Below are 26018 nucleotides of genomic sequence, written 5' to 3'. Positions count from 1 at the left end.
TTACCCTGATTACCTGGGGAGGCTTAACAATAATATCCATGCCTGGGCCCCAGGCCAAAAATTCGAGGGTGCAACTCAGTAACAAATATTTCTAAAACTCCCTCAGAAGATTCTAAGTGAAGCCAGAGTGGAAAACCACTGGTTGGTCTAGCCATACCCCAGAGAGAGCGACAAAACCACAAAATATTTTGAAGAGGAAGTGGTCTTGGAAATTTTTATGTGATGTAATGTGAACTACACAGCATCAACTTTGAAGCGTTCTTGCCACAGTGTTTAACTAAAAAGCAGTAAGGCTTTAAGATCTGCATTCCCAGGTACAGATAACTTAGAGGACGGAACAAGTGAAAAGGCACCATGAGGGAAAATATCACACAAATCCAGAAAGTGGTACTTTCTCCAGGACAAGTGGCCTGGTTTCTTCAAAAAAAGCAATGTTGTGAAAAGCGCCAAAGGGCTGGGAGTGGAGAGGGGACTGATAGAGACTGAAGGAGAACAAAGAAGCAACAACCAAATATAACTCATCAACTGGATTGCATTCTGATTCAAAACATCCTTTGGAATAGTTTTTGGAGACAATTTAGGAAATTTAAATATTTAAATATATACTAGAAATTAAATGATATTAGTTAATATTGTTGCTTTTTCTTAGGAGCTTAGGTATATACATATGTACAAGAATGTCCTTACTTTTAGGAGCTGCGTGTGTAAGTATTTAAGGGTGGCAGCAACTGTCAAATGGTTCTTCAACACTCAAATCACACATATCATATAGAAAAGCAAATACAGTCAGACTTTTTAAAGGAGTTTGGAGGAGGCTGAGGTATTAAGGATGAAAGAGGCTGCTGAGTAGTGATGACAATTATATTTAATTGACTACCATTTATTGAGTGAATTCCATGTTCTAGGTACTGTACTAATGACTTTATAGCACGATATTGTTTCTATTCTAAAATAAGCATCATTGTTTTAATTTCACAAGTGAAAAAACTGAAGCCTGCAATGATTAAACTCCTTCAGGTTCACACTGAGTCAAGATTTGAACCGAGTTCTTCCTGTTTCCGTTGTGGGTGATCGTGATCATTACAGCAGTGTTGCTCCACCCCCAAACTGTGCCATGACCACTTATGTGGTCATGGAAAGCACGTACGCTTTGGATTTATTTCAATTACAGCATCTACTACAGTGCAAGTCCACCTGCTGTTCATGTGTCTGCTCTGTGTCCTCCTTGTCATAGGAAGGCTGCAGAGTCAGGCCCACCTGGATCCAAATCTTGGCTCTGTCATTTACCAGGGGTTTGTTCTTGGGCGATTTTTTAAAACGCAGCCTCAATTTCCTCTTCTATAAAGATGGAGATACTATTTGTGCTTTCTAGGATTGTTGTGCAGACTAAAGAAATATATGTATATAAAAAGCACTTAGCACAATCCCTGGCATGCAGTATATGCTCAATATGTTAGTCACCCACCACCACCTTTTCTTAAAATCAATTTGGATGGCCAGAAATGATTCCTGCTTATACAGAAAACCCTCTGATGCTCAAAGTGACTGCCAGTGCTGAATCCTTCAATCACTTCCATTACTATCAACTTAGCCCTAGGGACCATAGCTTTGAATCCCTAACACCTACAACAGGAGAACTCAACTAGTGTTCAAAAATGTGTTTTTAGTACTAATTATCAGAGGGTGGTCATTATGATTCATTATTAAGGCTGCGCCATGTATTAAACGTTCACTATAGGAACTTAAATTTAATATAATTTCAATGGATTTCTAAAATGCAGGCAGAAACAGTCATTTGCAATATATTTTGGGACTATGAAAGTTTATTCCAGGTAAATAGAATAGTATGAGAAAAGTTATAGAGATGGGACAACATAGACACTTTTCCCCCCTAGAGTCAGTTATCTCAATTGCATTATTATGTATGTAAAAGCAAAAATATGAGATAAGATTGGAAAGTTGGTTGAGAACCTTGATTTCTTCAATAGAGCAAACCACTATCAGCTTTGAATCACGTGAGCAATTCAAATTCCAGAGATATCACATATCAGGAAGAGTCTATCCTAGCAGTATATTGTGTGTATATTTGTATGTGTCTTGGCGATGAAGAAGAGGGTACCAACCAAGTAGGTGGTCGCTTCTTTAATCTTTGAACGCAATGGGACCAGAAATGGCAAGGGAAGGGAAGGAGAATTTGGAGGGTAGAATATGAGAGGATATAGCTGCTGATTGAATGCAGGCAACAAGCGTCAATAAAGAAGCCAAGAGGACCCTGAGAATAAAGGTAACATGATCAGAAATTAAAAGGTCATAAGCGGGGAGATATTCTGGGGGAGGTGAGAAATTTCCTGATGGAAATGGTGGGTTTGTTAGACCTTTTAATTAGTAACACTACAACCCACTGTTGGAGGCCAGTTATCATAAAGCTGAAGGCTTGAAACTATGTGATAAATCTCTCCTCAACTTAGGTAGCAGAGCACCTAACATCTCATGAGCCAATACATGGGTCCAGAGCAAAGGACAAGGCTTCAGAAATTTCACTTGGAGCTAATAGGCACAGACTGGCTCAGAAGAGCCCTAGCCTAAAGCTTGAGTGTCCCATGGCCAACAGGATCTATAACTCCATATGGACAAGCTGGTGGAAAAAAGAGAAATAATTCAGGGAAGTGAGTTTAGGGAGCTGCATAGTAGATCAAAAGGAAGCAAGATTTTCACTCAGTTATTCAGTATATATTAAGCACCAAGTATTGTTGTGGGCATAGGAGTTATATATATATTAAGGTCTTCGCTCATGTGTACTTTTTATTCTAATTATTCTATTAGAATTTTAATTCCAAATATAATCCTAATAGTAAATACGTAAATGGATAAATAAGATAGTTTTAGAGAATGATAAGGTCTTCTTGAAATGCCTCTTCATTCTTAGAAATGACCTAGAATTAACCAGTCCTGTCAGTACTCACATCTGACTCCTCGTCCTTCACATCTTACTTTAAGAGAAGCCTTCTCTGCCCCTTCCAAGCAGGGCCCAACAGCCGTTCTCTATGTCAGTAATTATCTCTCTGTAATGATTGGTTGTTTATTTTTCCCTAGATTAGTGTCTGTCTTGACCACCTGGATGGTATCCCATGAGAGCAAGAACCTTGTCTATTTTGCTCTCATTGGTTCCCAATGCCTTTTCTAGGGCCTGGTCCACAGTAATATCTCAGTAAATATCCATGGAATTAGGGTGACCAATCATTTCAGTGTGCCTGGAACTGAGGATTTGCCCAAGACAAAGGGCTTTCAGTGCTAAAACCAGGGCAGTCCTGGGAAAATTGGAATGTTTGGTCACCCTCTATGGAATGCATAGCCATTGGATAAGAAAGCAACCCCAGAAAAGGACCTTCCATCATCGTAGTTAAATCTCAAGTCTCACTAACCAAACCCAGAGCAGGTATCACCATGCCATGGCACACTTAGTTGCAGCTACTGCCTCTAACATAGGCCAAGCCTTAGGGAAACCTGAAAACAGATCCTTAGGGACTCATGCAGGCATCATACTCACTATAGTGAGGCAGATATTGAGCTGCATGGAAAGAATATGCCAATATTCATAAAATCAGTGGGTTTGGGACAGGTCTATCACTTCTGGTTTTCCTCAACTCTCTTGGCTCATTTCTAGGGTATCCAGATGGAACTGGTCTAAAAAATAACAATTAAAAGAGTCTTAATACGAAATAGCATTTGACAGCTAGAAGACAACTCTGAAATCATGTAATACAATCCACACCAAATTTTACACTGGAGGAAACTAAGAATCTGGGATGTTAACTTCTCTAATGGAGAGCCACCTTTTATAGGATCCTCTTCATTTGCTCCTCCACTGACCAGAGTCCCTTTGCAAAACTGCCAACTGCTCTTTTTCTGGTCCCTGCTGCTGTTTGCTCTGAGCAGGCTGTCCTGTTTTGCATTTCCTCCCTCATTTGTGTTTTTGTGTGCTCTTGAACAAGTTCTGCCAGCTTTTTTGCAAATTACTTATTTCAATATACTGGTTGTTTCTCCCTAAAAGAACTATTGTTTAAGAGATTTAGACATTCCTTCTTCCTTGAAGGTAGGTTGATTACTCTGAGATTTGAAGTGAAAAATTTTTACCATCTGTTTAGTTTGCCGAAGGAAGGAAGGAAGGAAGGAAGGAAGGAAGGAAGGAAGGAAGGGAGGAAGGAAGGGAGGGAAGGAAAAGAAAGAAAAGAACATAAAATTTTTAAAAATTTGTGAAGCTCAATAGGCACATTACTTGTCAGGTAATATGTTCCTGGAGTTTGTGTCATTTTGATATACTTTAGAAGATTGGTTCTGGAAATAGATATGTTTTTTCCCTCACTGATAGAAAGACACAGAAAAAAAAGTCACATTCATTTTTATGTTACTGTATGTTCTGAATCAAAAAGGTATATGTCTGCCATTAGCCTTAAGAGCAGGAGTAAGGCTAACAAGAATTGCATCTATTTAGAGATATTCTCAAATCAGCATGTCCTAGTTTAACTATTTTGGGGAAAATATACAGCTTGTTGTTAATATTTTGGAAGTTAAGAAGTTTGGATTCATGACTGCCTTTTGTAATAGTTGGTCGTAGAAATTTAAAGAAGAGTTTTTAGTGAGTTCTTAAGAACAAAAAACAAAACAATCAATGCAAAAAAACCCAGAACCTAAGATGGATATTTTATTTAGCTGGGGAATTTTATCCAGAGTGAAACATTTTATTTTACCCTTTATTGTGAATTTCATTCCATGAGAGATGTTAAATCCATACCTCTGTAGGAAAGGCCTTGGTTTTTCTTAGGCCTATTTCTTTATGTACATTTTCTTAGGCAAAAATCTCTTTAAAATCATTGAGCCAATAATCTGAGCCAGAAAATTTTCTCTTCTCTTGCAAACTCTACTACTATAAGCAACAGCCACATCCTTTCACACTAGTCACTCATCCAAACACTTCTTAAAACACACACCTGACTCTCTCTCAACAGACCTGAAGTAAAGGGACCATTCCACTAGTGGGGACTTTGTATCCATCTATACAACCTTCATTTGCCTTTAGTTCTTGACCACTCTTCAGAGACAGCTCATTAGAGACAATTATGTGAATAATTATAGATTCTAAAATTATCACCAGTTAATTCCAGGCCCTAGAAACACTAATCATATGCTAGTGGTGCTGGCCTGTGGGAGATTTGACTTTAAAGCAGGCTTCAGTCAAGAATCAAAGCTCTTTTGTGTGTTTATTCACAATGCATATCACTGTCTGAAAGGGGATACACACAATCACATCAAAAAGCAAGAGGAGCTGATTGTAATAAACTATGGGAGATGCATAATATTCTTTAATAAACTTTTTACATATTATCATTTTGTACAGTGATACCAAATAAAATTCTCTGTACTTTTGATTGACAGTTATATTTTATAAATGTGACTAATCAGTGAGCAGAAAAACTTAAAACAATAACTTTGCCAGTATGTATTGCCTTAAAATGTAAACTTTAAATATAGTTTAAGACTAAGCAGTATGGCTCTATGAAAATATCCAATTTTGATTATAAAATTCTTTTGTTTTTTTAAAGAAATTTACAAAATATATAAGTAAAAACACCCGTGTACCCATCATGCACAAATGATACCAATGAACATTTTGTCACATCTGCTTTATGTCTTTCTTTATGGAAGAGATCAAACACTACACATAAAGTTGAAGTTCCCATTGTCTTCCATCCCAGTCTCCCTTCCACCCGTTCCCAGAGACAACCACTTTCTCTAATTCGCCGGAGAAATACAGGTAAACCACATGATTTGCTCCATTTGTTTTTGTGCAGAAAATATATTCAGCATTATATTTTCACATAGCAATATCTAGCTAAATATATTTTACAGAAATTCTGGTTTTACCATGGAAATAATGATTTCCATGTGTTAAAATGAGTGTTTGAACATTTTACAAAATTAACCTTCCCAGAATCATCTAGAAAGCACAATAATGCTCTAATATTTTTTTAAATGATGGCTTTTTATGAAAATAAATTTATTTTATTATATAAAAGAGGAAGTACCTTAAGGATGTTTTCATGATGACAGTAGTAAATGCTTACTGGATAAGTTCTTTGATCAACATAATTTCTTCAATAAACTTTATGAAGTCTGATTAATAGTCCAGACCATGTTACTTTAATGATAAAGCAACAGAGAGTTTACTAATTTACTATCTTAAATGTTACATAAGATAAATGGTATTAACCATATTCAGAGAATTCTAATAAAAGGCTTTAGCAACATCTAGAGAATACGTCATCATTTTATTCAGAAGTGTTTAATAGAGAATATTTGTCACCAATATTTGAAAACAAATTGTACTTCTATAATGTCAAAGTAGCTCCATAGATTTCACCACTGCAGGAATAATTAGGGAGTAAAATATAGTGTTTGAAGTTTTGGGCTTATCACGAAGGCTCTTTGACTCCTGTTACTTTGCTATTATCTTATTGGATGGCCTTGGAGAGAGATCATTTAATCTCCCTAGGATTCAATTTCCTCATCTCAAAAATGCCTTTTAAGAAAACTGCCTTGGCATGAGGGTGGGGAAAGATGAAAAGAGATGATCATCAATATCTCTCTCAGCTCTAAAATCTTATTATTATGTTATTCATTTTATTCCTTCTCCCTTCCCACTCAATGTTCTAGGACATAGATTGGTAATTAGTCAAAACTGAAGGGATCTAGCAAGACAATCAGACTTAATATTAAAGGTAATAAGAATTTGAAACAAAAAAAATCTTTTCTTAATTCATTATAAAATCAATTCATTCATAGGAACCAGACAAAAACTGTTTGAAAGAGACATTAGAATAGAGAAATATATTTATACTTACTATTAACTATAAGTATTTTATTGAATGAAGAACCTTCTAAATATACTCTCATTAAACATAGTTGAATTTCTACTCAAAACAACGATATATGTATCTTATCAAAATGATGCACATTTAAGGTTATGAAATATATTTTGTCAGTGCAGAAATAATAATTCACTGTGCATTATATAATCAATGAAGATGATGAGACTGTCTTATGACCCTGTGGTTAGGCCAAGTTATATTTAATTTCTCAATATCAGTATCCTGCTTGAGGATATTGCAAATAATTACTTTGTAAGAATATATAAGAATTGACAAATTAGGGAAACAATAAGGGAACATAACAAGGAAAATAATAAATTTGCTTTTCAATAGTTCTTATCTGCTATAATAAAAATATAGTCATTTTTTTACATCTTCTTATCAGACTTTGAAACCCACTGTATCTGCTGTGGAATTTTCCAGGCAGCCGTTGCATTCTTCTGTACAGTTTAAGGTCTGGGAGATAAAAAGTGACAGTGATTAGGGATCAGAGGGATGTGTGGAAGAGACTTCCCTGAAGTTATCTTTTCTAGTCAATACACTTCTATTTAGGAGTATTTTCTTAGCAAATTTAAATGAATAGCTGTCTATGATTTTTTGTGATCCCAGGAAAGGGAAAGATGCCTCTGTAATGACCACTGTTATAATTGACTGATCTTCACAGACCCAATGTTCTCCCTACGAGATAATGGATGTGGAAGAACACTGTAAACTATAACACACGTTGGGAATTATTATTAAGATGACCATTCCAAGGCTGACCCAATCCCGTATTTCATCACAAAAAATTGCTTGTAAGTGGCAGGTTTTATTTTATAGTTTGAAGGGATTGATATGACTGGGCAGGGACGCAGGATCTTGACTATCTAAATCTTGGTGTCCGTCCTTCATCATCCTTCTCTCAGGCTCCAGGGAAATGCATGTACAGAGCAATACCAAATACACATACACCTTTTATTACTATGAAATTCCAGCCTGGCCCCTAGTAAGCTAGGTTGGCCCAGGAACAGAATTCCTCTTCCTCAGGCAAGAAGCAGGAAGAGGGCATGAAACCAAAGCATGCCAAGCAGTCTCCTTCCCCCTCTCACTCCAGGCCCTCAGATGCTAAGGAAAGGGAAGTCAAGGAAAAGCATGTGCAAAAGCAAGGGGAAAGTAAGGGGTTTTCTCTATGGTCTGCTCTCTGTGAAAGGGGTGGGGGTGAGAGTGGAATCATTATATTTTCTTCCTCTTCCTATAACTCTATTCTCTGTGCAACAGCAATTGCTTTTTTCTTTATATAAAACTAGAGGCCCAGTGCATGAATTGGTGCACCAGTGGGGTCCAGCCAGCCACCCTGATCGAGGTAGGGGGCTGATTGGGGGCAGCCTGGCTGGGGGGAGGGGCCGAGGGAGGTTGGCCAGCCCCGCCCCATGGGGGTGATGAACTCCTTTAGCTTTTTCTTGCCTGTGAAGCTCTTTATCTGGCCTTCAATTCTAAATGAGCTTTGCTGGGTAGAGAAGGGCGTGGCAAGAAATATTCAAAGTGATGAAGAGCAAGGACCTACAGCCAGGTGACCTTCCTTTTGCAAAGATGGGGCTGCTCCAGGGGCCAAGGGCTTGGCCTCCGTGAAACCTGGGTCAGTCTTTGCATCGGGCGAGTGGAAACTCTGAGGCCTATTTGAGAGTCGCCAAGGATAGAAGCATGAACAGTTAAAAACATGTTCGCGAAGGGACGTTATGGGTTCTCTCTCATCGAAAAGCCTACGCGTGTCTGTGCTACACCCACAGGGTCGTTTTAGCACTGAAGTCTCTGTCCGCGAGCATACCGCCTCACCCGCCTCCAGGAGCTGGCGGGCCGGAAGTAGATGAGGCTGGTGCCAAGCGCCTGGCAGGTGTCAGTGGCTCCGCCATCTGAGCCCCGGGCGCGGGGAGACGGGCTCTGACAGCACCACCATGGAGGATTTGACATTTAATCTAGGACATTACACTGCATTTAAAAAAAATACATATTCCTTATTTTTAAAGCTTACTCATTTATTTGTTTGTTTGTTTACTTTTAATACTCATCTGAGGATCTGCTTATTGATTTTAGAGAGAAAGAAAGGAAGAGAGAGAGAGAGAGTAAGAGAGAGAGAGAGAGAGAGAGATCAATCGGGTGCCCCCTGTATGGGCCCCTAACTGTGGATCGAACCTGCAACCTCATATATGCCCTGACCAAGAATCAAACCTGCAACTTTTCAATGTAGGAGACGACACTCCAGTCAGGGCTAGAACTATCTTCCTTTTAAATTCTATTGGTCACCTCAGTCATTTTTCCAGGGACAGAGAATGGGTGGGAGAGCTGTTGTCTTCATTACTGAGCTAGAGAAACTGAGGCTTGACAATGACTAAGATCCCTTAGCAGGGCAGGGAATGCAAGGCCAGCCTCACTTTGCACCTTTCCTTCCCAGGACTCTTGGTTTTCAGAGGCCCCTTTGGAATGTTCCACCCGGCCTACCTCATCCCACCAGTGCAGGCAACGAGAGACTCCACTATCAGGTGGGCCCACCACTGCCCCATCACCTCCTCCTCGAGATTTGAGGGCCAGGACAATGGATTAGTGACTTCAGCCTGGACAGAAGGAGGAAGGGAGAGAGAGAGAGAGAAAGAGAAAGAGAGAATGAGAGAGAGAGAGGAAGAGAGAGAAACAGAGTGAGAGGGAAATACTGTTATTTGCCTATGCAAATCATTTGTGATAAATAAAAAATGGCACAAATTATTTTCAGATTCTCTAAGAGAAATAGGCTGTTCCCTTGAATCTGGGCCAGCTTTATGATTTGCTTGACCAAAAGCACTTAGTAGAATTGATGTTGTATCAATTCTGGGCTTAGAACTTAAGAAACTTTGCAGCTTCTACTTTCATTTTCTTGGAATTCTGAGGCCCTCATGTGATTAAGGCTACGTGGAGAAGAACCAAGTCACCCAGCCAACAGCCTGCCAATAGCCAGACCATCATAGACCATCCAGCCTCATCTGAAGGACAGTTAGTTGATTGTAGTCCCAGGAGTGACTCTAGGTGACATCAGCAGAACTATTCAGATAAGCCCAGTCCAAACTGCCCACCCACAGCAGTGCGAGCAAATAAATGACTTGTTTTTAGCTGTTAAGTTTTGGGATGTTTGTTATTCCCCATTTCTCTCTTGGTGATGATATTCCAGTTTTATTTCAGGAGGCAGTACGCCAATCCCAGGAGATAGCATATGATTGGTTCACTCGTTTGTGACAGTTCTGTTCCCTGCTATCTTAGTTTTCATTTTAGCTAGGGGTGGTGATAGTAGCTGGTTTGGGTCAAGAGACCTTAGTGGGAATATGGAGGGGAGGGAGTAGGAAACAGGCCTCTGAAAACTTTAGGATAGAAGTTGACAGGTACAGTGGCTTGGCCCTTATTTCTCCCCCACTCCTTTCTTCCTTGAACATAGCCATGATTCCTGGGCGTACTGCAGCTGTCTTATGACCATGAAGTAACAAGCAATGAAGGAAAGTCTGAAGGTTTGCAGAAAAGTGCATGCTACTTTGTTGAGTTGTTAAACCAAAACCACTAGTCGCCTGTCTCCAGGATTGATGCTATGTGGAAAAACTAACTTCTCTTTGTTCAAGCCACTGTAACCTAGGTTCTGTTTACCCACAGCTAACTGTATTCTACATAATAGGATATACAAACATACACACAAATGCATAAGGATCCTGTCCTCGGGGCTCTGGAGCCAGTAGCATGTGGCTCTCCAAACCTGTGTCCTATTTCACTTTCCCCTCTCAATAACCCCTTGAGAGCAAAGACATGACCCATTTTCACAGCAGTGGGACTTGGGTCTCCCACACTGTTCAGCAGTGAGTCTAAGGTGTAGTTAGCAAAGGGGGTGCTTAGTGTTAGACTCTCCTTGCAAGTGCAAAGGGAATGCACCCCCAGCTAAACCTCTGTATGGGCCAGCCCACTGGTGGTCAGGTATGTCTTCTGGACTCTTGGGAGTGGTGACACGTACCAAGGAGATTGCTAGTGTAAGTCCTGCATGACGCACCCAGGTATACACCATTAGGTCCGAGAGGGTGGACTGGACCATCTTGGCAGGGGTGGTCTCTCACCTGGGTATGGCTCCTGGGAGGCCGCACAGCAGTGGGAGCCCCGAAGGAGCAGAAGTCCCCACGATGGGCCCCTGTGATCCACAGGACATTGATGGGGGCACGCTGTCTGGGTCCTTCTGGATCATGTCCTTGAAGCTCTGAGCCTTGCCTGGGTCCACCACTGATGGCAGTGGTGAGATGATTATGCTCAGTGGCACACGGGGCACCGTGGTGGTGCAGCCCGAGTGGATGCTGCCTCCCTGAAGGCTGCTGTTCATTCTGCCCAGGTCCCCCGGGTGCTCCCCACCCGCCACCAGTCTAACCCAGTGCTCCCACGCACAGCCCTGTTGTGCTGCTGCACACACATCTACTAGTTTTAACAGCAATATCTTAGACACGTAAATTGAATCCAGTGAATGGTTGAGGATATTTTTTTCAGGCATATTTCATAAATCTTACCCAGTTTATATAGTGGGAAGATGGGAGCATTGGAGTCAGAGAGATATGCATTGAACTCATGGCTTCTTCAGCTGAATGGCCTTGGCAAGTTACTTACCTTCCTAAGCCTCATCCCTTCATCTCAGAAATGGACACAATCGTTCCTATATCTCAGGGGCTTGATGAGGACAGCAGATAACACATGTAAAAAAAAAGCATAACACAAATATGGTGAAATACTCAACCGGGAGTAAAAGGAGTAAACAACATCAATATATCAACATGGATGGATGATCAAAATCAAAAGCCAGAGGGAAACCAGCGAGTGGCAGAATGAGACGGATTGCACAGAAACATTTACGTAAATACACTCATGGGCACTCACACAGAACAATGCCATCATTGCTCATGAAAGGTGGATTGAAACGCACACTGGATACTGTGTGAAAGAGTCAGCACTGCTGGGCTGGTGAAAACTGGGACTCTAGATGGGAAAGAGACTAGAATAAACTGAAGTGCTGGAATGGATCCGTCCTGATGCTTGCTGTTATTGTGTGCACCTGAGGTTCAAGAGGAAAGCAAAACAATGTTTAGCACAAAGCCTGCTATTTAGCAGGAGCTCAATATAGGAGTCTATTTTTGTTACTAGAGTGAAGTCCTACTCAACAGGGCTTTATTTGCACCAATTTGACTAGTATTATTGAGCTTACCAACATTTACAAAGATAAGAATTGAGTTAATGGAGTCAAAAGACCAGACAGAAACTATTAAAAGTAGAGAACATAAAGAATATCTTTTCATGATAGAGAATAATCAATACATAATCATATTATTTCATGAGAGAATAATTGAATACTCATGTTATTTATTGAGTGCTTACCATGTGCTAGGCATTAATGAATTCAGCCAACATATATTTAATTGAGTGCTCATAATGAGTGAGACACTGTTAAAAACATTGAAAATACAGAAGGAAAACAACTAAAGTGGCAACAACAAACTGCCTGTTATTAAGCTTATATCCTAGTGAGGGGAGAGGGACAGTAATAAGTAAAATATAAGTATGTCTAATGGTGGTAAGTCCTATGGAGGAAACAAAACAGGGAAGGAAGCTATGGAGTGGGGGTCAGGGAAGGCTCCTCTAAATGGCAAGTTTCCAAACCCATTTCATGTATTATCTCTTTTATTCTTCTCAGCGCCCTATTGAAGAAGTTACCTATGTAAACCACGATTGCTTTCTTCAGATGAGTAGAGTGGGGCCAGAGTCTTGCGGTGCCTTTTCTAAGGTCTAATGGCTGACCAAGCACTAGAGCTGGGATTAGGGTTTGAGCCACCTAGCTTTGGAGCTTCCCCCTAGGTATCACCTCTCATATAGGGAGCTGGAAGGGGCCCTGGGGATCCACCAGAAATGTGGTTTGATAAAGCATTGCAACATCCTATATAATAAAACCCTAATATGCAAATAGACCGAATGACAGAATGACCAGCAGAATGACCAGCAGAACAACCAGTCGCTATGACGTGCACTGATCACCAGGGGGCAGGCGCTCAACGCGGGGCCAGCCAGTGGGTGGTGCCAGGCTGCCAGCTAAAGTGGGTGCCAGCTGGGGCTCCCTGATAACCGCCTGCATGTCACCCCACAGATGGCCCTGATTGCTGGCCAGGCCTAGGGACCCTACCCTATATGTTGGGAACAGTCTCTTAGATGTAAAAATTAAAACCTGGCAAGGCTACTCTAACACTGAGAAAACAAGATGATGCAGTGATGACATGCATGGACTCTGGCTTGCACATTTTGTGGTCAGCCCTGATTTTGACACTTATAACTGTGTGACAAAGCCAATGACTTAACTTCTCTCTGCTTCAGTTTTTCCACCCATAAGATAGGGAAAATGCTACTACTGCTTCAGAAGGATCAAGTTATGCACTACTTTTTATAATCAGGACAAAAAAAATGTAGCTGCCCATACAACAGCAAGATGCCTTTCACCTGTTTGAAAAGTATGGTCACTGGTGCATGCAGCATCCCAGATTGTGAGAGGGATGTCCAACTGCCGGTTTAGGCCTGACATCCCCTGAGGAGTCCCAGATTGCGAGAGGACACAGGCCAGGCTGAGGGACATCCCCTCCCCCCTGTGCCCCCCCCCCCCCCGGTCCCCGTGCAAAATCTTTTGGGTTGGTGGGTGGATCCAGAGGTTACAAAAGATATGTCAAATATTTTCCATTAAGAAGTTATGATTTAGTCCAAAACTCTTAATTTATTGCTATAGGACCAGAAATCTCGACATTGTAAATGACTTTTCTAACTTCCTATGGCTTGTTTGTTACAGAATTAGGATGGAAAACTGAGCGTGAAAGACTAACCAGTCACAACAGTTGGGCTGGGCTGCCCACGCCTCTGTGCTTTACTCTGCATGAGTGGCCCCAGCCAATCTCTCCTGGCTTTTCGGTTTCTCCTTTAAACGGCAGAGAGGTTGGGATAAGTGAGAGTGAGTTACTGAGTCAGGGACACCCATTTGCAGAAGAGAAGGAGGGAATATAATTAGAGGAAGAGAAGTGAGAGGAGGCGCAGATGAGGAAAATGAAGGTAGAAATCAGCTATGAATAGGCAAAGTGAACTGCAGGAGGACTGGTTCCACCCCAGGAAGGAGGAGGGAAGGGTAGAAGATGGTGCAGGGACAAAAAAAGGTTTCTGTATCTAGCAAGCCTAGTTATGGCCCTAAAAGACAGGTATGAATAGTGTTGCTTTATCTATGGGAAAACTGAAGTTTATAAAAGCTACTTCACTTATTCAAGGAAACATAGCTGGCAAGATAGTCTCCGTGTGTGTGCGTGTGTGTGTGTGTGTGTGTGTGTCTGTGTGTTTCTTCCTTTGGATCTTTTCCTGCACGTATTTGTTTCCATTGTTTCTTCCCTCCAACCTCCTTTTATTTATACAAGGTGAAGTGCTGAGGTATTTACCTTTCAAAAATAGTTACCAAGTATACAGTGACAGAGTATATGGTTGCCATGACAACAGCCATTATTGAGGACTGACCTCCCCTTTTTGCCTCCAGAATACTATTTCGCAACACTGGCTCCCACCGTTTTGGAACTTGTAATAGCCGCAATTTTACATGTTGTTTGGGTGACCATTTACTGAAGGCTTGCCCTCCGCTAGACTGTAAGCTTCACAGTGGCAGGGACCAGCCTACTTTTGCCGGAAGGGTGCCCCCAGCGTTTCGCACAATGCCTAGCACTCAGGCGCTCGGTAAATACTTGCTGAGCGAAGGTCCTTGCAATTGCTCTGCGCTCTCTTCTGAAAGTTGCCTGGACAGTAAGCCTTAGCTCATTATTATGGTACTAGATACTGTATGACGAGTCTGGCCGGTACTGACAGTAGAACACAGGTAAATGAGGGGACACACACACACACACACACACACACACGCAAGCACAAACAGCCGCGGGCAGGTGCACTCAGAGGAATCGCTCACGCTCGGAGCGAGCAGAGCCAGCGCGGGTAAAGGCCGCTGCGTGGGCTCCGCCAGCCTCCGCAGCGTGGGAGGGCACCCGGTGACCGCGCCGCTGGAGTCCCGTCCCGGGAGACGCGTGGGCAAGTCCCGGCACCCGAGGCGGCAGCGCCGTGGGCGGTGAGCTGCGCCGTGATTGGCCCGCGTCGGCCCGGATGGGCGGGGCTGCGGCGGAAGGCGGGCGCTCGGAGCCAAGGGGGTGTGCGCGGCTGCGGGCCGTAGTTTCAGTATAAACAAGGAGCCCGGCTGGCTGTGCGGGATTTTTCTCCACTTCCCGCGCGCTTCTGCTCCCCGGCCTTTGATAGTGTTTGTGGGCGCGCGGCCAACAGCCGGGAAGGCGAGGACTGGGGTCCGTCTGCAGGTAGGTGTTCGCTGGCCAGGCCATTCTTCTGGGAGGACGGAGCGGGGCCGCGGGAGCTGGATGGGCTGCGCTGCGCTGCGCTCCTCCAGGCGACCCGGGAGCTGCGCGCCGAGCCAGCCGGCGCTCACCCTGCGCCCGGAGCTGCCTGGTGCGCCTTGGGTGCTGAGAAAGCCGGGGGCAAGCGAGCTCTCACCGGCGCAAAGTGCCCCGCCAAAGCCAAGGACCGGGAGTCCCTCGGTCCCGCCGCCGAGGACGCCCGGGGCTGCCCCGGGAGCGGACCCAGTGCCAACAGGTGCGGGGCCCAGCCCACTGGGCCCCGGGCGGGGAGGGGCCTGGGTTTTGCCTTGCTTCTCTCACCCTGATCCCGCAGCCAGGCTTTCTGTTGCGAAATCTTGGCACAGTTTTTGAGGATTTGTGCGAGTTCTAGTCGCGTTCATCCTTTCTTCATCCCCTCTTTCGGTGCACAGCTAAGCTGCTCCCTTATACTTATTGGCTAGTTTGGGGGGGCGGGGGGACGGGTGTTTGTGTGGTGGAGGGTAGAGGGGAAGTTGCTTATTTTTAATGCCGGAGCCGATAATCTAGGGGGTCCGATTTAGGAAGGGACAAGGGAACAGTCAAGTCATATGCTCGCCGCCAAACAGATGGTAATCCTTTATCCCACTCCCGTTTAAGTTGCGAACTTGGGGACACCTTGCCTGAGCTCAGGTGAGTCGCCACGGGTGACCTGGCCGGACAGTAATAACCTGAACTGGGGGGTACCTGGGAGCCTTGAGGGCAGCTAGCGTGAGGGAGGCTCCTCTTTCTGGGGCAACGGCGGGGACCACTTCAGTGCTGTGCAAGAGGAAGGAGCAAAGCGGGGAGGGAGGGGGGGGGCTGTGTGTGTGCCCCTCTGTGTGGCTTCTCACCTTACCCCAACCCAGTTGGCGCAGTTCAAGCAAAAGCAATGTGTGGAGGGTGGCACAAGTGTGGTAAATAGCAGGAGGAGATCTCTAGGGAGCGACTTTCTCTGGTGAATGTAGATATTTATGTCTGTCATCGCCTATTAACTTGGTGGCTATAGTGTGTATAGACACATTGAAATATGCGTAGGTGTTTTTGGGCTGAACACATCTCCAAGGAATCTTTCCTAAGCAGCACCATGTGACCACGGGGAGGAACTGCTGGTGTGCGTAGATCTATATTTAGTCCTGGATGATCTCTCATGACCCAGGGAAGGTCTCTGAACTGGGCACATAAAAAAAAGGGGAAGAGTCCGGGGAGCAGGTTTTCTGCATTCTTGAATAATGTCTGGTACAGTCAGACTCAGATGGGGTGAATAATTATTCTTTCCTCTGAAAACAGTAGCTAGGGCTTGTCATGTGGTATCAGTGTCTCAATTTAAAACATAGTGGGACCCTAGTGATAAGCCTAAGCTAAGACACAGGGAGGTTAGAATTAACCAGACAGTGTATATGGATCTTGACAGGTCAGGTGAGGGTTGGAGCAAATGTAGAATTGATGTCCAAAAAGAAGTAACAAAAATGAAAAATTCTTGCCCATTGAGATTTTCAGAGAAAATAAAGGGACAGCTTGTTAGACCTTTTCAATTAATGGCTCTTCATTTGGGGGGGAGACAGTGGTAGAGCCGATGAGGGCCCAGGGCACTGTTGATGGAAATCAGGGTTCACAAGCAGTGCTGTGTTATGCCTTTCAAGCAGATTGGCTGGCAAAGATGAGAAGATCAGCTACTGACTGGCAACTTTCTTGTTGGCATTCTTCCATTACGCGTCTGTCAGTCCTTTGTTTTCCTAGAGGTGGCAACATTTCTGGCTACTAAGCATACTGGCCCTGGACCTTCTGGTTATCTAATGGAGTGTTAAATTCTTAGAACTTATTTCTCCCGTGTGTATTTTCAATCTTGCTTGGTTTTATGTGCTCCATTAGACAGTGAATCTGCTGCTACCACACCTGATACCTGGGGATCATACTATCTTTTGGAATAGAAAATCATCAGAAACCATTTACATTTATTGTATTATCCCCCCTCCCCCCCAACCAGGTTAGTATCTAATTTAACTTTATTTTTATGGGTATATATTTCAAAATATTCCATAATAAGACATTTCTTATATTATTGCTAACATTACTTTCTTATACTCTAAAATTAACTACTGGCTAGTAAACTACAATAAGGCCAAAAAAAATCAATTGAATAACACCTATCTAGGAAAAAGAGAAATGGTCAGAAAATTGGGGGAGAGAAGCTGTGTGTCTATGCTGGGCAAGGTACCTAATATGGCACAGAAGTGATGGGATCAACTGTATCCATCTCCCCAGGGACCGTGGAGGAATTGGACTTTGGATGAGAATATAGATGGCCCCAAAGAAAGTATCTCCATGGAGAGGAGATGGGGAAAGGAGGGTAGTTTTCCTGATGAGAGAAGAATCTGGAATCTCTGAAGCAGGGATTGAGAATCTTGAGTCTGATGTCCACAAATAACCAATGGAAAGACCATCATAGCATTTTGTGAGCCTGAAGACACAAACTGTGCTGTTGTGGTTGAATTCAGGAGTTGCCTCCCCATCCTCTTCATTTTTCAAGAACCACAGTTGTCCTTTCTTGGTCCTGCAGTGAAATCTACATAAACTGTATCCCTGCAACCCTCCCTTATCCTGAAATGACAGATGCTGTAGCCTAGTGCTGTGGACAGATTTCGGAATAGAGAGAGACTAAGGTTCTGGCAGACCTGGTGCCCTAACAAGTCACTTACTTTCTCCCTGTACCTGCAGTATTTGTAAAATTAGACAGGAGGTTGAACTCGATGCTTTTCGGGTCTCTTTCAGCTCTGTGATAACTGCATTTGCACCCTGTATTAGCGGGGGAAGAAGGAGGGTTGAAGTGATCTGCAGGCAGATGTTCACCTACTTTCTGGGTGCATGGAAGCGAGGAGAGGAGAATGACGTTTCTTTCTCTTTAAAAAAAATTTTTTTTTATTATTTCAGTGAGGAAGGGAGAGGGAGAGATAGAAACATCAATGATGAGAGAGAATTATTGATCAACTGTCTCCTGCATGCCCTCTATTGGGGATTGAGCCTGAAACCTGGGCATATGCTCTGACCCAGAATCTAACCGTGATCTCCTGGTTCATAGGTTGATGCTCAACCACTGAGCCACACCAGCCGGGCTGAAGTTTATTTTTATTGATGAAATCTATGTAGAGATTTAATATTTTCTTAAAATGCTTTTGTTTTTTCCCCTTGTTAGTATATTTAAAAATACGAATTATCAAGAGGTTGAGTCAGGATATTTTTTTGGATTAAGCCAGTCACTTTTTTTCTTAGGTTTACATGTTTACTATTTTACTCCAAGGTATGTCCACATCTGGGAAATCATTCAACTGATAGAAATGTTATTAGGAAACCCTGGCATGAAAAATTTTAGTTGAACACAGAGAAAATACAAATAAGCCTCGTATGAAAGAAAGACACTGTAGACTACCAGTATCTTTCTATTTATCTAAAAGAATGGAGGGGGAGACATTAGGGTAGTTTTTCAAGGACTTGCAGACAAAAAATAAAATCATCTTAGTAATCATGTTTTATAGTGCAGTGCAAATAGAAAATTCTGCTTGTTTACTAAATGCCCTTTTAAGTATCAGGCCATTTAACTGCTGAGATGAATTGGGTGAGAAAAATATATCCTTTTGGTAAAGGATTCTCCCCGAATCATATTCTGTAATTTGGCTTGGGATGCATTATGTATAAATGATGACTCAGCTACTTTCTTTGGCATTCCGTATGACAGGAAACAGCCACATGGGGGTATTTCAATTAAGTTTAAATAAAATAAAGAGTTTAGTTTCTCAGTTGTGCTCGCCACATCTGAAGTGCTCAGTGGGCACATGTGGCTAACAGCACAGTATGGGACAGTGCTGGTGAGGAACATTCCCACTATCCCAGAAAGTTCTTTTTGGCAGCACTTAGTTAGCTAGTGATGATTTTGATTATCCAGAAGATCACTTTTATTCCTCTGGGAAAACAAAATAATTAAATCTCGTCACAGACAGACACCTAAGACATAGGAAATAAGACAGACTGGCTTTATCAGTATATATTTTCCACTGTACAGAATGCACAATGCCACTTCCCTAAGAGCAATGATATACCAAGATTACACACACTTATTTCTCAAAATTTCTTCCCCAAACTGTAGTTGTCCTTTTTACTTTGCTGATCCAGCACCAGCTGTTATTGCTGGAAAGCGCCAACTCTTTCAAAGACAAGGGACGTGGCGCCATCTGCTGTTCATTGCAGGAACTGCAGGAAAGTTGTAGATTAAACCAATGCGTAATGTCAACATGTTCTGTGATCGGTTCCCACACTGCAAAGATTTATCTCATAGAGAAGTTTTAAATGATTATCCCAGCCCATTTAGAGTTTCCATGTACTGAAGTATCATTTTGTGTTTTAATAAACTACTAGCAAGATATCCTTAAGACAAAAGATGACAAGTTTTAGCTTTGTTTATCTTCCAGGGAAACCAGATAATAGTTATCTGAGTCAGAATCCTCTCCTTCCATCAATTAGAAATTAGTAGATACTTTTTTTTAAAGTAACATCTAGGAGAAATCAATAAAAATACAAAATACTTTTTGTATAGAAGCCTATATAAAAATAAGAAAATAATACCACCATTTCATTATTATGGAGAAAAATTGGACCTTCTTTCCTCAAAAATACTGATTTTTCTCCCTTGACTTTGAAATCTACTCAGCATTTGGGGCTCCTTTCCAAAGAATGTACTCGTCTGGAAATTACTTACCTTTTGTTCAGATGCCAGAGAAGTGAGTTGATATGAGTTGTTGGTTTTGTATGTTTGTACTCTCTACATAATACCTATTTTTTTCAAGGAAGTGAATAGAGGTGTAGGATATCTACAGTTCTCAGGGCTGTTGCTAGAGATCTCTGCTTTTAGATTTTCCTTGCTGAGGAAAGACTTGAGAAGATAATCTTTTAGACATTTTCAAGCTCATATAAGCCATATTTTAGGGAGTGTCAAAAACTTAACTTTGACTTTCACCCTGGTCCAAATCTGTAGTTAGATATACTCTGGAGTAAAGCTGAAATCTATGAAGTCTTTCTCATTCAGATCTCTGGAACCTCAAATGTAAATAGGAAGACGATATATCTCACCCAAGTGCAAAGTTCCTTTAGGATCTAGATGGATTATTGGGGAACTAGTAATTCCAGGATATTAAATTAAGCCACTCCTCACTAAACAAACATGCTATCAGAGTTCAGCTGTGATAGGGAGGCCTTCCTCCACCTCAGTGGGGTTTTTTTTTTTGTTTTTGTTTTTTAATTGGAACATATGCTCAGCATTTGAACAGAAGCTAAAAGATAGTGATCAATATAAAGGCATTGGATTTATTAAGTCTTTGGGGGAAAAAAGCAACACTTTTTCTTTGACTCCTGCCTTTTCTATCTCATTCACTTGAGGGTAAAGGGAATGCTGACTCGACCTTTTGGGAGAGATTTACAATGCAACTATAGCAGATGTTGAAGGATGGCTTTTGATTTAGTCCCCACACCCATCTTTTCCTAGAGCTCTTTTCCAATCCAAATTGTCACCTGAAACCACCTTATTCTGGTGCACCTGCCTCATCATAAATAACGTTGTGCAAAAGCAGCCGCTAATTCAAACACAGTCTGCTGTTGAGAAAAAAGCAGCTTTTCATCTGGTGCTTTAGTCGGATTGAAACCATTAGGCAAGCCTTTCAAATCTATTCATCCCGTAAATCACCCGGAGCTGGCTTCCTTGCTGTTGGATCAATGTCAGGCGGAACTTTTTCAGGGTCCTTGGGAGAACATGATATATCTTTGTGACTGAATTAGCTGCCCCTGTAAGATACCTGGTCTGTCAACCAACTCTCCAGCTTACCAAATTGATTTTTAAAAAGAACATTCATCTTGTCTACCTGGATTGGATGTATCTTTTACTTCCCTCAGGGAAGTCTTCTGGCAGGACCTGTAATCCGCATGCTAATTTTGGTGTTGCTAAACTTTCTTCTAGCCTGGTTCCTTGTTTAAAAAACCAAAATTTGTTTTCCATTGTCTCATTATGTCCTCTCTATCCCAAAGGGCTGCTCCAATATAGGAGGGGGAAAGTCTATTTAAATATCTCTACCCAAACCAAAAGCAATGTCTCTTCTTTTTAATATTCTCCAACTCCATGTGATTGATACTGCGTAAAAATACAGCATTCCTTCATTTTGAAGGAGGAGTCTGGAATGTGGTAGACCAAGGTTCCCTGCAGAGCCACCACGTTCTCCTCATTTGAGCCAGAGTAGATAAATAACTAGATTCTGTACATGTGCCCACACACGTGCGTCCCAACCTGGGGTCTGAGCTCCCTGAAAGTATATGCATTTCTTATGGGGAGAGATGTATGATTTCCCCCAGAAAAGTTAAGAGCCACTGACCAGATAGACTATATTCTGAGTTTCCAAGAGCTGGTTTGCAAATGAAATTTAGTAAGGTGAGCATTACTTGGGAGATTAACCTGCCCTCTGCCTTATCTTATTGGCAGCGATTTGAATAAAGCCAATAGCTTAACTTGTTCAAGTGTCAATCATAAATCTCTCCTTTTTTTTTTTCCCAAAGGAATTAACTGCTTCGAAGTTTGACTTAACAGTTAAATTAATGCCAGTTTTTAACTTCATGCTGTCACACATTCTAATTTTGGGAAGGAGTCTATTTTTCCTAAACAAGAATTTTGGTTACTAGGTCCCCATGGGTAGGTACATTGGGTTGGACAAAATATGTGCTACAGAAGAATGGCTGACCATGGAGAAGTTGATTTTGAGGTTATGTTGGAAAGGTGCAGAGGAGTATATTGAGAGCTCACAGGACCCCAGGAAATATTAACTGTGAGAGCTGTAAAGAAGTTCGCTGCAGATAAGAAGTCAGAACTACAGTGACACTGGAAAAAAGAAAGGGACGCTATGAGATAGGAGCCTTACACTTAGCCCTTCTTCCACTAGGAAACCATTAGCAAATTAGTCCTCGAGTTGATAGTACCCAGGGATAAACAGTTCTCTGGATCCTTATGTCCAGTACTTGGGTTTTATATTTGTCCTCTTAAACAAGAATGAAGCCAGTATTTAATCTTCTGAATCTTTTCACTTTCAGAAGCGAAGCAGGTAGAACTCGAAGTCCGGGATGTGAAATTCGAGTAATACTGAACAACAGTAGCTCTTATGTGGGTGAGACTTGGGGAGAAAAAAAGTATAGTATGTTTACTTCTTAGGTATTTAAAAATACACTTCACAAACAGCACCTTCTGTACCATTCCGCTGACCTTCCTCCTTGTTTATCAAAGGCATCTATTACACTGGGCAACTGATCTTCCCAGGAGATGTCTAGGCAGGCCACTTGTTGGAGATTATCCAGAAGTGGGGGGTGAATACTCTGATGCATGATCTTTCTTTTGGTCTTTTGTCTCATTAACATTTTTTACTGGAAATCTAGAGAGTTCACACAAGCAAATATTTCTTTATTTCATTGACTCTAAGATGCCATCCATTGTAAGATGCTCTTTTATTTCACATATCACTAAAAAAAGACTTAAACATGTTTTCTTATCGTTTGACTATTTATGTCCAACCGAGTTTCAAAGACACTAAAATAAAAGAAATGCATATTAGGATCTCTGAAATCTTTATTTAGATGGGATTGTGTTTTGATTGCAAAGATCAGTAGCTTAAGCTCTTTTGTTGATAGTATTGCTTTGTAAGAAGAGTGCTTAATGGCTGTAATACATCCTTGGAGCCAGGATTTATGTAGAACATGTAAAATATATAAATTTCTCAAATAGCCTACAATTTGGGGGATACTGACAGGCTTTTCTTTTCATGGTTAAACGTTAGAAGTTCAAAGAAGACCACTTGCAGTGAAACGATGTGGTGTAATAACTTTTGAACTTGACATCTGAAGACCTGGGTTTGAAGCCCTGCCCTTTCTGCCCCTTATCTGATGTATAACCCCAGGCTAGTTATTACAGGTTTTCTGAACCTTAGCTTCTCATGCAGTCAAAACAGTGGGGATGCCTGCCAAACAGGGTGGGTTGTAGAATCCAAAAAGGCATCTGTAGGTGGTAAACTTGACACAGATGGAGCGCTGTGGACATTCTCAAAGCCTTCCCCATCATGCTTCTCAGGTGAGTGGCCTTGCGGGGGAATCAGAGAAGCAAAGAACAGTGGGACTGGAGACCTTTTCCTACACACAGGATCCCATAGTAGAGGAATGCACAGCTGAGGAAGCAGGGAGGCCTAAGGAGTTGTAAGATGCTGTCTTGAATACCTGGCGAGGTAGAAAATATGACCGCTGTGCATAAAGAAGGGGCTGGAGTCTCTTGGAATGGCTTGAATCTCAGCAGTTGCTCTGCACGTTCAACAATCAAGGTGGCTCATGGGAAAATCAGGTCAGCTGATTCGCGACAGAACTTTGGGCTAGTTTCAGAGAAGCACCTGTGACATACTCTCTTCTTCAAATTGATTTTTAAGTATAATAAGCTACAACCCCAATTAACTTACCCCAACCTCCATTTGGTTTCCATTGCTATTTGTAGTATTTTTGTCAGGCGCCTGGTTGGAGGGGGTTTTCTAAGTGTTGAGATTTTGTACCTCTTCAGACACGTTCTGTGTGCGACACATTGCCAAGGGACACTAAAATAGCCTTTTGCCATTGCTCTGCTAAGGCCTTACGAAGAACTCTTGCTATAAGGAGAATTGGTAGTTTTGTTAGAATTCCAGAAGGGGTAAACGAAATTGGAAGTAATTTTCCAGATGAAGGACCTCCTGGGGTGGGGGTTGCAGGGCAAATGACCTTCCAAAGTGTTCATGGCTGTTCAGCACCAGATTAGCACTTCACTAAATCTGAGTCCTTGTCTAGGTCGCAGGCTTTGTCTGCTTAATGGGAGCACATAACTAACATGTGCAAGGACTTGGTGGCTTTTGGTGCCGAGTGACACCTGACTGTTTTATGGGTTAATTCTTAATGTTAACAAACCGAAGGTAGCGGGGTGCAAGACTTTTTGGATGCTACTTTCCCTAAATGCTGTTTTCACCTGCCAGGTCGGCTGTATCGTGGATGTGTATGTGTTTTTATCCCAACACTGCACCCTTGGCCGCCTCCTGCCAGGCACCTGCACACGTTGTGAGGCTGTGGCCCATTCTCTGGCGTTGGAACAGATGCCCTAGCAGTGAGGGATGTGCTTTCTGAGGCAGGGCTCCACACCCCTGCCCCATCCGGGTGCAGATGACTTTCACATCTTGAAAAGAAGGACTAGCCCAGGTTGTATCCTCCTGCAGCCTCTGCACACCCTGTCCCTGTCAGCCCAAGGCTGGAGTTTGGCTTCCGCTCATGGTGTGGTTTCTGACACCCTCCGTCTGGGCAGCTCCTGAATGCCTCCATTGTCAGATGCGCTCCCAGAACAGGGGTCTGTTCTCAGGGCCGGGAGCTCTGCCCTTAGGAACCCAAGTCATGACCTACTAACCTCTGGCCTCTGCTGAGCACCTGCGACAAGACTCTGTGAGCTGCACACTCACGGGCGGAGAGGCCTGGCGCCGTGCTCCTGTTCTCCACACCAGGGGCCTTCCCAGCCTGTGTGTTTACTGAGAACTCTGGCTCCCTAGAGCTCCTCACCCCCACAGGAATTTAACACAAAGGGTTGAAAACCAACAGCATCCCCATCTCCCAAGGGAAGCTCAGGAGTCAGCATTCCATCTCTTAACACACACTCACATCCGTGGGCACACACACTGTGCTCTACTGTGCACTTCCATTCTAGGCCTCTTCGACTGTTTCACTCGGTCAACTTTGGCTTCAGTTGTCTCCTAATCTATGCCCATTGCTAGTCTGATATTTCTCAAGTGTTGGGTCCTACTTCCTGATGAACTTTGAAGGCTTACACATGTCCTCCTCAGAATACTTGCCCCACAGGCCTAAAGCAGTGACCAAATGGGAAGGATGATATCTAAGTATAGCAGCCAGAGACTCGAATTTAAGTCTATAAATCCTGTGAGCTGAGCATTTTATGGTATTTGATTGAGTGAGATTGGTACTCAAAAGTATGGTAACTCAAAGAGCAGTTTGCTTCTTGACGGATTCTGATATTGTGTCAGAACCTAACCGGTTTTTTTAAAACTGCCTGTTCCTGCCTTACCGTTAAAGCTTGTTAACACTTACTTTTCTTTTGGATTGTATATTACTAACACTGTGCTTTCTCCTTTTTTGTTTACTTTAGGAAAGCATGCCTCAGACGCCTCCCTTTTCAGCCATGTTTGACAGCAGTGGTTATAACCGAAATCTCTATCAGTCTGCAGAGGAGAGCTGCGGGGGGCTGTATTACCATGACAACAACCTCCTCTCCGGATCTCTGGAAGCACTCATCCAGCATTTGGTACCTAATGTGGATTACTATCCAGATGTAGGTATCCGTGTTCCTCTGAAACACATCCTTGGTTTCTAATTCAGCAGAAAGTATGATACAATAGTCGGGACCCTAGATTCTACAAAATTATATCTGGGATGTTAGAGGTTTACCTAATAAGAAATTGCATATGATTATTAACTGCTTTGAGATCAAAGTGTGCCTGGCTAAGATCCCAGTTTTGGTTGTCTGCATACCAGTTTCTTTCCAGGGTTGGTACCACATTGTAGATAG

General features: G+C 42.5%; 1 protein-coding gene across 5 annotated transcripts in view; it reads left to right on the top strand.

The window, feature by feature from the left end:
• The window catches only part of RASGEF1B (RasGEF domain family member 1B), a 523636-nt gene that overhangs the window by 467417 nt on the left and 30201 nt on the right, over positions 1–26018 (top strand). For 2 of the 5 annotated variants that reach the window (XM_036337557.1, XM_036337553.1), the window contains one exon: positions 25599–25781. In XM_036337557.1, coding sequence (XP_036193450.1) covers positions 25599–25781 — 183 coding nt within the window. Of the gene's footprint in view, positions 1–15163; positions 15314–23535; positions 23775–24426; positions 24647–25598; positions 25782–26018 lie in introns of those variants that run through there. The other 3 variants (XM_036337568.1, XM_036337575.1, XM_036337562.1) reach the window with 3 other exon arrangements.

Source organism: Myotis myotis, unplaced genomic scaffold (assembly GCF_014108235.1).
Source record: "Myotis myotis isolate mMyoMyo1 unplaced genomic scaffold, mMyoMyo1.p scaffold_m19_p_1, whole genome shotgun sequence".
Taxonomy (NCBI): Eukaryota; Metazoa; Chordata; class Mammalia; order Chiroptera; family Vespertilionidae; genus Myotis; species Myotis myotis.
This window is presented reverse-complemented; position numbering and strand designations above follow the sequence as displayed.